Source organism: Gracilinanus agilis, chromosome 1 (assembly GCF_016433145.1).
Source record: "Gracilinanus agilis isolate LMUSP501 chromosome 1, AgileGrace, whole genome shotgun sequence".
Classification (NCBI taxonomy): domain Eukaryota; kingdom Metazoa; phylum Chordata; class Mammalia; order Didelphimorphia; family Didelphidae; genus Gracilinanus; species Gracilinanus agilis.
The window spans coordinates 26159777-26174503 of NC_058130.1; the positions used below are offsets into that span (position 1 = coordinate 26159777).

At 37.2% G+C, this 14727-nt stretch overlaps 1 protein-coding gene across 1 annotated transcript in view; it reads right to left on the minus strand.

The window, feature by feature from the left end:
* CADPS (calcium dependent secretion activator) overlaps positions 1 to 14727 on the minus strand; it is a 477787-nt gene that overhangs the window by 159993 nt on the left and 303067 nt on the right. The window contains exon 14 of the mRNA XM_044675693.1: positions 14303 to 14490. Coding sequence (XP_044531628.1) covers positions 14303 to 14490 — 188 coding nt within the window. The remainder of the gene's footprint in view (positions 1 to 14302; positions 14491 to 14727) is intronic.

A 14727-nucleotide genomic window follows, 5' to 3' on the forward strand; every position in this document is an offset into this window, starting at 1 on the left:
TGTGAAATGTTACATGATATTTTTTTTTTACTTCAAATGGGAAAGATGGCTCAGAGAATTATTGATAACCAGCATAATAGATTATGCAATATTTTTTGGACATGGATGCCAATAAGATATAATTTCTGTGCAATAGTTAGGGTTTATCAGTCAGATTTGTCTCTCTAGAGAACTTTTATTCTGGTAAGATACAAAAGAGGCAGGAAGGTTCCTTTGGAACTTTTGTGACCTCATTAATGCGGTTCACTGCAGTAGCTAGCAAGTGGTTGCACAAACTCTGGGTTTGATTCTAGGATGCCCTTACAAGAAAATGAGGTCACTAAATTAATTACAGACCTAGAACTGCTCACTTCTATTCATTCATTCATTCATTCATTCATTCATTCATTTGCCCATTGATTTATTTGTTTATTTGTTTGTTTGTTTATTTATTTATTGGTATTATGTTTTCTGGTTCTTCATCTATAATATGGGGATTGGTACCACACACATTACTTACCTCAGAGGTTTGGGGGATGAAAGTAAATTTGAAAGTACCTTATAAATGTAGGCTATTGGGAGTGTTACCTGACTACTGAATCAAAGTACAAAGAGCACAGAATACATAAAGTAAAGGCAAGAGGATCTCCACCCTTCTAAGTACCTTACCGTCTTTAAAATAGGAGATCATATTCAGTCAGAGTTATGAGGTGCTTAATGTAGACCTTCTCATTTGGTGCTCACAATATCCCTTTGAGGTAGGTACTATGAGAATTACTGTTACCCCCATTTTACAGATGAGGATTCAGAGTCTCAGAGGGCTTAAGTAATTTGTCTAGGCTCACTCAGTTAGTGAGAGACAGAGGAGGGATTTGAGCCCAGTTTTCCTTACTCAAGTCTAACCTGCTAGTTACCACTCCATGTTACTTTCCTGAATATAGATCATGGATTTATACTTTCTTGCACTTTTCTCCCCTCTCTTCCTTTTATCCTTCTTTCCTTCTGCCTCTTTCTTTCCATGAGTCTCCCCTCCTTTCCTTCCTCTTTCTCCTCCTTCATACATCTATCTCTTCTTTTCTTCCTTCCTTGCTCTTTGTTTATCTTTTTTTTCTCCTCTTTACCTTCCATCTCTCTCCTCCTCTTTCCTTCTGTGCTTCTATCCATCCTTCCTTCTACCTTTCAGTCTTTAACTCCTATTTTCCTTCAGTGCTTTTCATTATCTTTTCCTCCCTTCTCTTGCTTTTCTCTTTTCTCCATTTCCTCCTTCCCATCTCTTCCTCTTTCCTCTTTCTAGTTCTCTCTCTTTTCCCCCTTTCTTTCATCTCTTCCTCCTTCTCCTTCCATTTCCTCTTTGCTTTCATTTCCTTCTGTCTCCCTACTCCCTCCTTCCATCTACTACTTCCTTTCCTTCTGTCCATGTCATCCCTTCTTTCCTTCTTCTCCTTCTTTTCTTCTTTCTCACTCCTCTTGACTTCCAATGATTGTATTTGTGTAGACAACATTATAGATAAATATAAATATCCTCAGAAAAAGAATGGGAACAAGTCTTATGTGCATCCATATCATTCTTGCCACAGAAATGAGAAACTTATGATTTAAAGGGCAGGGGAGACCTGATTAATACAGTCACTGACACTTGGACATGCTCTGGTAGCACATTTAGAGCAAATGCCTTTTCCTAATCCCTGATTTTTAAAGAATAAACCACCCATGCACTTCAGAGCAAAGAGCTGAAATCCTCCCAAACTTCTATTTCAAGTCATTCATCTCAAATATTTCAGAATGATTCCACTGATACAGAATCTGAGCCTGAATCTATTTCCTTCCTCTCCTCTCTTCTCTTGTCCTCTCCTTTACTCTCTACTCTTTCCTTCTTTTGTGTTTTAGAGAAGGACTAAGTATAATTCTAAGTGATCACAGAAATAAACTTTTTTTCTTTTCTGAAGGAGGCACATTTTCTTCACCTCATTTAGATAGCTTGTACAAATGTTTGGATTAATTATAAATTATAATTAGGACCCAGGATCCTTGGCCACAGCTTCCATCTGAAAGGCCCATTTCCCTCCCCCACCTCCTGCCCTTTTTTAATTATGCCCCAGTGCCCTGGAGCTTGGACAGGCTGCTAAAACCAATATATCAAAGTGCTTTTTCCTAGAGAGTATCACATAAAGCTAGGTTATAGAGTTTTCATGACTTGATAAACATACCATCTCGCTGCTTGAGGTCAATCCCTTTGACATTAGCATGCTTCTCCAGGCCACGGGGTGGCATACTAGAAAGAGTACTGTTATGGTGGACCTAGTCAGAAGACCTAGGTTCAAATCCTGCCTCAGACACTTAACTGTGTGACCATCCTTAAATATTTCTGGCTTGTTTTATCAACTGTAAAATGCTGATAATAAAATGTGGACTACACATACCTCATAGGATTACTATGAGAAAAGAAATTTAGTGATACTCCATAGTGACAGAAAAATGAGTTTTTCTACTTGGTGTCTTCCTTAGCCTTCATCAGGCTCTTGTGATTCATGTTCTACATTCCTCCAACCCTCCCCCTGCCATTGAGAAAGTCAGCTCTTTGAGATCTAGGATTGTTCCATTTTTGTCTTTGCATGTTGAAATGTCTAATACAGTACCTGGCACATAGTAGGTACTTACTAAAAACTTTTTGAATGACTAAATGCATTCAATATTCTCATCAATCAACAGTTAATTACTCCATACACCAAGATATATAATCAAGGATTCCAATATTCTGTTTAGGCTAAACCAGATTGTTTATGCCTTCTGACAACACTAGCACGTTCCTCACTTTTTGCCATGATTCACACTGTCCTCTGCCCCTAGAATATCCTCCTTTCCCTACCCTACTTTAATGGCTCCCATGAACCGTAGTCCTCGATCACCAAAAGCCTATTGGAATTTTAAAACTGGCATTGCTATAGGCATCTTCAACTCAACATGTTCAAAAGAACTCTTTATCTTTCCTCTCAAACTTTTCCCTTTCCCAGACTTTTCTGTTCTGGCAACGTTAAGGCCATCCATCTGGTATTACCACCCGAAAGATTGTTTCCTTTTACCCTGTACATCCAAAGACTTCTGGATCTTATCAGATCATAGAAATAGGACTGGAAGGGGATATAGAGGTCATCACATTTAATCCCCTCTTTTTACATATGAAGAAATTATTGTGCAGAGAGGTTAAATGACTTGGCCACACAGTAAATGTTAGAGATGGGGTTTGAATGGATATCTTCCTTATTTCAAAGCCAACATATCCACTACACCACACTGCCACTCATTTTAATCTCCAAATATCTCAGGTATTAGTCTCTTCCCTTCTCTCTACTCACACAATCCCCACCCTAATACAAGCTCTTATCTCTTCTCACATGAACAACTACAATAGCTTCCTATTTGGTTGTTGTTATTTAGTTGTTTCAGTTGTTTCTAACTTCATGACCCTTTTTGAAGTTTTCTTGGCAAAGATACTTGAGTGGCTTGCCATTTCCATCTCACTGATATTCTTGACTGAACTATTTCTCTATTTCAACCCATATGCTGAGTGCCTTTTCCCCCATAAAGAGCAGGTCTAACAATATTGTTTTCCTAATCAATAAATCCTACTTTCTCTATCACCTGTCAAATAAAATATTAAATCCTGTAGCAATGAACATTTTTGGATATTTCTAAGTCTAGGATGACAACTGGATTTTTTCAGTCAATGAGCAGCCGGAGATAAAAATTTCTGCAAAGTTTGAAAGTCAACCAGTGAGAGAAATAGCACAAGATGGTAGTTATTTTGAATTCTGATAAAATTATTAATTAAAAAAACTAGCAATTAGCCTTTTAATTGTTGTTTTCTTAAAAGTTTGTAGCACTCATAGTTTTAAAATTACTAAAGCTTAAAACTCCACTAAGATTTTTGGCATGTATTAGATATATTTGTCTCCTGGATGAACTATAAACTCTATACGAGGTAGAGACTATTTCACTTTTGTCTTTGTACCCCCAGTGTCAAATGTAATGCCTGGCACATTATTGAATGATTGAATGAACTTCTCTATTCATTCTTCAAAGTCTACCTTAAATTCTACTTCTTCCAGAGTATCCTTCTTGATGTTCTCATTGAAAGTGGTTTCCTTGTAAAACTCCTTACATCTCTTAATTTTGTATTACACCTAGCACTTTCCATCTTTTCAAGAAACTTAGCTGGCCTCATTTTTCCTCAACAGAAAAGGAAAACTGATGAGGAATTCAGGAAACAGAGGCATGACCCAATGGTGAGAGAATACTTAAATTACTCAGACATCTGTTAGACCTCTCTCTTTGTGTCTTATATTCTCTCTCTCTCTCTCTCTCTCTCTCTCTCTCTCTCTCTCTCTCTCTCTCTCTCTCTCTCCCTCCCTCCCCTTTTTATGCCTCTTCCTGTCTTTATTTTTCTGTCTCTCTCCCCCTCACTCCTTGTCTCTCTATATGTTTCTCTCTTTCTCTGCATCTCTTGCTATATGTCTCTGTCTTCATCTATTTCTGTCCTTCTTACTCTTTTCCTTGCTCCCTGTCTCTTTCTGTAACTTTCTCTATATTTCTCTCTGACTCTTTCTGTATCTGTCTGTCTTTCTCTCTGTCTCTGTCCTTCTTACTCTCTTTCTCCCTCCCTGTCTATTTCTCTCTCTCTTCTCTCCCCCCTCTGTCTTTATGTCTCATGTTCTCTATCTCTTCCTTTTCTCTTTCTATCCAAATATTTTTCTGTCTCTGTCTCTCTTTGTCTCTGCCAAAAGCAGAGGAGATAATAATATCTTGGTTTTTCTTAATGATAATTTTACCTTTTAAAATATGGAGAAAGCACAAAGCAGAAATGCTATTTTGCATCTGTTTGAACCTATCAAGAAGAGCTAGTTGCCAGGGTAAAAAAAATAACTGGGAAATTTGAGGAGGTATGACTACTTCCAAACTAGTGTTTCTTAAGGGAAATGAGAGGGAATATGGACATGGCCTGGTATACATCCTAGATTTGAGGAGAGTAGATTTTAAGGTGTTCAGAGGAAGGTTAGGGATGATTCCACACATTTTATTTCCACAGGGAAAGTTAGCCTAGGAAGGATGGGAAAGACTCAAGAAGAAAATTCTGAAGAACATAGGAAATGGCTACAAAAAGGAGAAAAAAATGGGAGTTCTATGAATAGACCAATACATATACATAACAATCTCATGAACCAGTTTGGATTTCAAAAATATATCAATAGATGATGGTAATAAGGAAAGTGACATGATGACTGCAAAATCATAGTTACGTACTCTGCGAATAGTTTGGAGTGCAATGAAGCTCAAAACCAGTCGAAGCTGTTGAGGAAAACTATGAACAACACAAAGGAATGTTTTTTGAAAACTATGTTGATGAGGGAGCAATATCAAGAAAGGGAGAATACCATTGTCTGCTGTGTATTGAGGAATAAGAGAGTGATAATGTCAAGAGAGAAAGCTCAGTTTCCATTTTGCTCCTTTTTCCTCTGCCAAGGAAAATGATCTTTGTACTGGAAAAGACAACACAAAATGGATAACACAGTTGTTGATATGTAGCTTAAGTAAAGAAACTATAAGCTGCCCTTGATGAGTTTAGGCTACCTGGCCCAGATGAACTACATTGTCTGGGAGTCAAAGATCTGGTGGCTATGATTCCTGAAGGACTGTCAGTGGAGATAGTGGAGAGTGGAGGAGGTATGTCTTTGACTAGAAAAGGGAATATGTACTGATTTTTAAGAAAGGATGAGAATGAAATCTTCAACCGATAGGTCAGTGAGCTTGGCATTGATTAAAAGATATTTAGTGAACATCTAGAAAAGGAAACAGTGATGAATTCAAAAAGATATTTTAGGCTAGAAAAATTGAGCAAATATAATGAGAATAAATTTAATAAGGATAAATCAAGAACCAAGTCAATAAATATTTCATAAGCACATATTGTGGGACAGGTACTATACTAAATCCTGGGGAGAGAAAGAAAGGCAAAAAAAATCAGCTCTGCCCTAAGGGAGGATATGTTCTAGGGAGAAAACATATAAATCAGTATATATAATATATATTTATGTGCAAATGAATTTGCATGTACAAATAAGAAACACATTCAAGTACTGCCTCTTTAATATGAAAACATATAAATTCCAGTGCTTACTGTTCATATTAGAAATGAAACAGATTCTTTGATTGCAATAGGATATTGTACTCATTTACTAAATATTCTCCATCCCTTTTGTCAGCTTCTTTTAACTGCTGTGTATATACATATATCCATATGTGTGAATATCCAGTATATACATATATATATCTAATAGGAAGGTAGTCTAAAGGGGGAAAGCACTAAAGGGGAGAGATCTCTTATAGAAGCTGTATAAAAACTATTCATACTTGAGTTTAAGAAGTTGATGTCATGTGCAAAATGGAATAGGTGAACAGTAGTTTCTCTGTGAAAGGTCAAAGAGTTTTAGTTTGGTGAAAGCTCAAAATGATGTGGTATGATAGATCCAATGTGATCTTAAGCTTCATTAAGGGAGACATAACTTCCAGGAATAAGTAAGAAAACAAGCATTCATTAGGTATATACTATGTATAAGAGCTTTTCAGATACTCTCTCATTTGATCCTCACAACAAATGTTAGAGGTAGGTAGGTATTTTTATTAACTACATTTTGTGGATGAGGAAACAGAGGCAGACAGTGGCCAAGTGACTTGTCACATAACTAATAAACATATAATTCCAGATTTGAACTCAGATCTCTCTCAGTCCAGGATGAGAGTTCTATACACTGTACCACCTAGCTACCTCTTCTATCTCACCTTGAAAGGGAATGATAATCTTTTTGTCCTGATCAGATCTTACATGAAGAATTATGTTCAATTTCGAAAGCACATCAATAAACTGGAGAGCATCTGGAGAAAGAAAGGCAAGAGAGTGAAAAGCTCTGAGTCCATGCCATATGAGGATCAGCTAAAAAAATTAGGGACATTTTGCTGGGGAAGAAGACTCAGAGGAGAAAAGAAGCAAGTGAAAGACTGTCATGTAGAAAAAGGAATTGGATTTAATAATAGCAACAAGAATAATGATGTTTAGAACAAATGTAGCACCTTAACGCTTATAAAGTAGTGTATTTATATATTTATGCATATAAATACATACACACACATATATAAACTCATTTGATCCTTCAAACAACTCTGTGACATCAGTTTTATTATCATTCTCAATTTATAAATGAGGAAACTGAGTCTTGTTCTGGATAGTCCCAGAGGACAGAAACAGAAGCAAAAAGGAAAGGCTACAATGAGACAAATTTAGGTAAATGTCAGGAAACACTTCCTACCATTCGACATTGTTCATAAATGATCTGGGGTGCCTTGGGAGATAACAAAATCTCAAGCAGATTTTCTAGTCAGGCATCTCCAAGTCGAGGGCCACTGATCACTTACCAGGTACCTTGTCCTATATATGCTGGGCACTGTGTGAGGCAGTGACAATACAAAACCCCAAATGGCATATTTCTTGCCCTCAGAGAGCCTGCACGATAGGGAAGGGGATCCCAACATAATTTAGTCTCTTTGGATTTTATAGACTTTTCCATGCTCACATCCAATATGTAAGCAAAGAAATTCTAGAGTCTTTGTATGTACGAATAGGAAAAACATTGACATACTGCCTATTCAATATGAAAAGACACAAATTCTGTTTTTTCCCCACTATGCATATGTACCTAAGAGGTGAAACCAATTAATTAATTAATTAATCCCAACAGGATATTGCCATGTCCTTTGTCAGCATCAGTTAACTTCTAGGAGTATATGTGACCCGTGTTGGGAGCCCCTGCTCTATGGTAATACCAAATTTTAGGAGTTCTGCGACCCTATCTAAGAAAAATGTTCATTTGGACATAGAAGCTGAACTGTGGTACATATACATCCCATCTCCAACCATATTGCATTCTGTCTATACACAATATGAAATCCTGAATATGTACATATTGGCGTCCTGCAGTCTTGGAGTATCTATCATCTGGGAAAACTGATTCCAATGAGGTAGATCTTAGCTCGATGGATACTTTCTATTCTCCATGGGAAGTATAAGGCTCTCCCAACCACCCTTATGCTCCAGAAAGGTTACCCTTGTTGTGGAGGGAAGTTATTGCGAGTGAATCATTCATTTAATGAAGTCTTAAAACAAAGTTCCACCTCCATGTTGTATAAATGGAGATTTGAACCTTGAACTTCATCCCCCATAAGCCCCTTAGTTTTCCCAAAATTCCATTTAATCTCTCCTATGCCTCCACGTTTGCGTGGTCACATTATTGTTTTATATTCGGCTGTGACTCCTCCCTCTTTCTCTTTTTGGTTCCTGGGAAGCAAGCTGGTTAGTAACCTTTTAGACTCTTTTGTTAGTTTACTATTAATAAAATATTTATAATATAATATTTAGTATTTTGCATATTAATTTTAATCTCCACAATGTTAAACTTGGGAATACTTCTTTGGACCCTTGCTCACTCGCAGTCAATTGAATGAATACTGATTTGATAAGCAAAGTTGAAAATGAATCTTGCCACTTGTTAAAAAGTTATGTGTATAGGAAGTCTGTATTGTTTTCAAAACTATTCAGCTCCACATTCTTAGGAGCCTCCAATGCGTAGGGCATTAATACTCTAGAACTTGTTAATGGTTGGCATGGATCTGAGGAGGCTGTGAGATATGGTCTGCTATTCTGGTGAACTCAGACTTGGGTCACTCTGGTATAGGAAAGACACATTTTAGCTAAAGTTTGGGGTGGTCCCAGTGGTGGGCAATTTATATAGCCTTTATCATCTTCTATCTTTCCATCCTTTGTTAACATCATCTCTGAAAGCTCTCCTTTCAAGTGGCTACACTGGAAGCATACTGCATTACTTAAATTCTTTTACATAAGAACAACTCAATTTCATTCCAAGGGCAGCATCTTACCCCCATACTTACCTCCCAGAGACTTGATAACCTAGTACATCTTTTCAAGAATTTTTAGGATCCTGGCCCTCCCCCATATGCTTATAGACTCATTAATATCTGGAACTCAAGTTGGATCAGGGCAGCTGGCATTATGGATCTGTTAATTGCCGATACAATGTACTGCTATTCCACACAGCCCATATGCGTGTCACAGTGCTGGCATTCATGAAATGTTAAATAATAATGTAAATGAGAAAAAATTTTCAATCCCAATAATAATTTGGATCCAAAGAACATTGACGCAATAAACGCTCATCAAAGCTGTTTGATTACCTTGTCTCTGTGGGAGAGTGACCAAAGTGACGCTAATTTAAATGTCATCTAGAAAGAATACTAGAAAAACACACGCACACACACACACACACATATACACACATACTTACACAAAATGTTGAAAATTAAAGGATGCAACCTTGGGAGCTGGTTTAAAAGTTATGGAATCTAATGAGTTGCAATCTTGTTTTTAACTAATGCCAAAAAGCAACAAGCTATATACATGTCCATCCTTCTCCTCCTTTGAACAAAGTTAGAATCAAAATGGATTTGATTCTAAGGAACTCATTCAATTAACATCTTCAGTACAGACTGAACAACCAATGGTGACTTCAACTTTGCCCTGAGGCACTGGGTGTGTTGCCATGGCACACATATGCACATATAAATCCAATTTCAAAAAACAGAGAATTCAGCCAGTCATTGGGTTTTTTGGTCTACAGGAGGTTAACCCTAACCTTATCTTCCAAAACCTCTCGAGACCTGAAATAACAGACTAAACATCTGGATAATTTGTCTACTTTTATCCAGATGTTTTTATCTTATTCAGACATAACTCTTCAATGATGTTTGTTTAGAATTTTTTCCTCTTGAACAACTTTTCATTGTAAGGTGAGAGTATTTTAATCTGTAGGACCCTTTCCCCCCTTCCTGATAACTGAATGTGAATTGGTTCTAACTGTGGAAGGTCTAGTTATAGGAATTATAGGATCATAAAATATTAGTCTATAAAATAGAAAACTCATTAGGGACTCACTAAAGCTAATTTCCCTCATTCCAGAAGTGACTTTCCCAGGTCCCAGATAGCAAGTGGCAAAGCCAATGTTAAAAACCCAGGTTCTTTGGAGGACCTTTCTATCATCCACCTTCTCAATTTAGGTTTCTACCAAATGAAGTACAAGTTGACAATTCTAGGGTATCCTTCAACAACAGGAAGAAGGTGAGCTTATGACTTGGTATGGAGAGATATAATGGTAAATTTGTAATTGACCTTCATAAATTCAGTTTAAGGTTGATTTATTAAATTTCCATAACAAAATGTCTAAAATAACAAATCTATCTGGATTAGCACTACTGAAATTGGCTAGTGAAATGGCTTCCTTACTGCCTGCATAGTTCTATCAAATATTCATATACAAAAATTTCCCATTGGGTAATCTATTTATACTCTGGTGTAGCTCAGGCTTACCTAGATGGTTGCACTAGAGTACTACTTGAATTCCTAACTTTCAGTCTTTTTCTTTTTTCCAATTCGTCTTCCACAGCTTCCAAAACAATCAATCTACAGAACATACTTGCCATGCCTCTCCCCTGCAAATGGCTCTCTATTGTCTCTAGTATAAACCACAAGTTTCAACTTGTCATTTTAAACTCTTCACAATCTGACCCCAGCTTGCCTTTCCAGGCTTATTACTCCATTTGCTCTTCATTCCAGTGAAAATTATATCCTTGCTGTTTGCAGAACTCCTCGTATAGTTTTTCTATGTGCTTTCGCATAGGGTGTCAGTCAAGTCTAGAATGGACTTTCTCCTTTTCTTAACCTCTCAGAACCTCTTGCTTCTTTTCATACTTAACTCATGGACTACCTTCTTTCTTGATACTGCTTGTAAGAATTCTTTTTCTCCCCTTGAAATTATCCTGCTATACTTATCTGTTGACAAGTTGTTCCTTATTTTCCTCCCAAGGAATGTCATGTTCTTGATGGTAAAGACTATTTTTACTCTTGTCCCCCAAGTACTTAGCATTTAATAGGTGCTTAAGAAAACACTTGCTGAATATACTGTATTGGGCATGTCCACATCTTCAGAACCCAAGCAGATTGTGGGCTTCATTAAATCATAATTATTTACCCTGTAGAATTTTAATGATTAATATGTATGATCCATAGTCAATCTATCAAGTTTCAGTATTGTTCAATCTGTGAGCAGAATGGAGTATACAATGATAAATTAGGGTTTTCTAATGTAGAGAGTGTATAATCTACGAGGATTATTCTGATGTCAATGTCAGGTTACAACTTGTTTCAGAAGGGCCATACTGGGCTCCCAACCTTCTCTCTGCCTTTTGAAAGAAAATTTGGTGTATTTACAAACACTTGGCAACATACAGGTATCCCCAAAAACGACTCAAAGTTGCTTAATTTTTAAAATAATTTTACATGGAATATTGTCAATAAGGCAGATCAAAGTTAGAGGTGTATTTTTAACAGCAGCTGTTTTATTCCCATACTGTCTCCAACACTGCTCATCTGCCCAGGCTGTATATACAAGAAGCAGGACCCTGGATAGCAGCTAGTTAGCTGCCACTCTGATGGCTTGTCATTCTGTCAGTCCTAACCTTCAGGGTTCTGAAACATCTGAATCACATTCTCTCTGCACTTTCTTACTGACTCCGAGCTACTGTTGTCTCACTGTCTGACCTTACACAAGCAAAATATAAACAGACAATCCACCTCAGCTCCATCACTGTCTATTGTGGGTACAGGAGATGGATAGCCACACAGAATTATGTTTTGATTTGACCTTCATTTCTTGTTGACTGACAGCCAACCTTATTCTGGAGGAAGCTGGGTCCCTGGATTTTGGGGTTTTTCTTCCCTAGAATAGATTGTGTAACGTCTAGTACTAATATGAAAACCAAATTAATAGAATCAAACTAAAAATAAAAAGCAAGCTTTTCCTGAGTATGAAAATGGGTAAATGTGTGTTCAGAAACCTTTTAATGCTAAGTAGCTTCTGTGTCATATATTTTTGCTATTGGTCACAAATTCTTTTTGTTTCAGGGCCAGAACATTCCTTCATAATGATCAAAAAGTCCATTTAGTTATACTTTTGGGAGGTGATGTCATCACAATCTGTAAACATAGTTGTGATGGGAAAAATTCTCAATAAACAGAGGTCAGTGAATTCATTCAGGACAGAGCATCCTTGAAACTCACAGAAGTATGATAGTCTCCTTAGATTTTAGATCTAAAAGTAACTTTAGAGATTGCCTTATTCTGTACCTCCATCCTACTCCTACCTGCCTCATTTTACAACTAAGGAAGTCAGAATCTTATTAAATATTCATTTTTTTGTTTTTTATTACAAGTTTTTTAAAAACAAAAATAAAATGTGGATTTCCTCCTTTGTGTCCCCTTCAAATGCCTCAGGAATAGGATGGAAATGAGAATGTATATGCTCAATATTTACATGGGTGCCATAAGTATATGTGTCTTTCTGAAGAAAGACCATTTTCTTTGTGTGTGTGTGTGTGTGTGTGTGTGTGTGTGTGTGTTTTGCCCCTGGTTTCAGAACAATCAAAGATGAATCACTCATTGTCAATAACATTGAAAGCATCAGGTAACTTGACGTCCCTGAAAAGAAAATACATGACTCATATTTCTGTGTCCATATTGTTTGATTAGTTTTTTAAATATAAACAATTCTAAAATAGTACTTCCAAATTCTAATTCCCATCCTTTGCCATCCTGTATAATTGCTATTGTTCTTTGCTAGGATTGAAATAACAGCACATCTTCAAATAGCTTAAAAAAAGAATTTCAAAGAAATTGCAACATCAGCAACAGAAAGCATTGGAAGAATAGCCCACATACTTCAAGGCACAAGTCACCACCCAGCTCCTCCTTACCTTTTGGGGTCAGGACTCAACTGGGGTTTAGGATCTTTTCTTTTTTTAGACTCCTTTTTGGAATCCCTCTTGGCATCCGATTCTGGAGGGGAGGGACTTTTGCACCCCTCATTGTCTGTACTTGGAAGCAACCCACTAAGTAACCCATGCATTTGTTGACTTTGAGGAAGGGGTGGTTTAAGGGATGGCATGCAGCATGTGGCCAGGCACAGAAGAAGGGAAAAAAACAAAACAAAACAAGAAACATATGTAAAAGGAGAAAGAACAAAAAGAAAGCATGAAAACAAAAATGCAAACAAATACATTCAAATGAAAATAATAAGAAAAAAGATGTAAACTTGCATAAGGAAAAATCAGAACTGAAAAGAAAATAAGAGATCCCAAACTGTTTCCATGACAAGATGTATAAACCTAACTGTGAATCAAGTGGCAGTGTTACAATATGAAATCCAGACAATGTGTATCATAATTCATGATGATGTTTACCAGGGAGTTTACAAAAACACTTCATTATTTTATAACACTTTCTTATTCAGTAACATATGTAGAATACAGTGTGACAACCCAGAGTATATAATGCAACTTCTTTAAAAAAAAAAGATTTCAGTCCAAGAGGCTGTAACAGATAGTCATTGGAGTGCATATATTTGTAAAAAAAAATCAAGTGAAACTTTTCATAGATGCCCTCTGGAGACCAGGGCCAGTGTGACTTTCTCTTACCTAAACAAAAGACTGGAACATTGCAACAATGGGAAGGGACAACTTTTTTATGAGGGTAACTATTCCAATAAACATTCAATGTTGTCCTTCAGTGCCAAATGTCAGAATTGCATGGTGCACAAGTTCATATATCCTACCGATGATGGGATATAGCCTAGAGTGGATCGTACAGCTGCTACTGAAATGAGTTATGTTGTCATATGTGGAGGGCACTAGATATTGAGCAGGCGACACCAAAGAGGAAAATGATAAGCAGGGCTCTGACGGATGAGAAATGCAGACATTTGTCTGTCCACACGTAGATTAATCAGTCCTCAACTCCCTTTGCTATCATCAGTTAGGGGAGCCCTGAGGAATTATAGGCTCACCTTCATATGAACTTTTGCAAAATCAAAGTAAAAAAATGAATTAATGCAGCTGAAAAAAACTCCTCAGATTCTAAATTCAAATGTGGATGCTTTTTCTATTGACTTATTTTGGTTCATCCAGGCAATGGCTTCACCAGAGCATCAATGTGAATACCTAAGAGCTGATTGTTTGTTCCATCAACCATATATAATGTGGTCAAATGATTCCAATCAAGCATATGATTCTGGGACATTTTCAGGGGCTGAGGGATGATTACAGGCTATCACTGTGGACCACTGACCCAGAGCCCACACAAGCATCTTCTTACCTGTTCCCATGGACGTGGGATGCACAGAAGGCAAAGCTGTAGTGAAGCAGTGTGGGGTCGATCATGGCTCCATTTTCAGCTCGTTCAAGGAGATCACTGAGGTAGCAGAGATGTCTGTGACAGCCTCTGACTCCATTGCGTGCACAGTACTCATCTAGTACAAATACCTGGCCAGGACTGAACCAGCCCTGTTTAAGGAATAAAGGAGAGACTTTCTTTTAAATATAGTTGTTTTCTTGAGAGAGATTTGAACTGGGTGGTGTTGGTGTGGGGGAGAGGGATAGCAAAGGGAACCGGGATGTGGGGGAATGATGTAGTGTACTAGTCTCCTGTTCTAGGTCTTAATTATACACTGGGAGATTTAGAGTAGAAGTGATCTTTTCTTTAATCTAGACCCTAATAAAATTGTCTCTTTTGCTTAATGT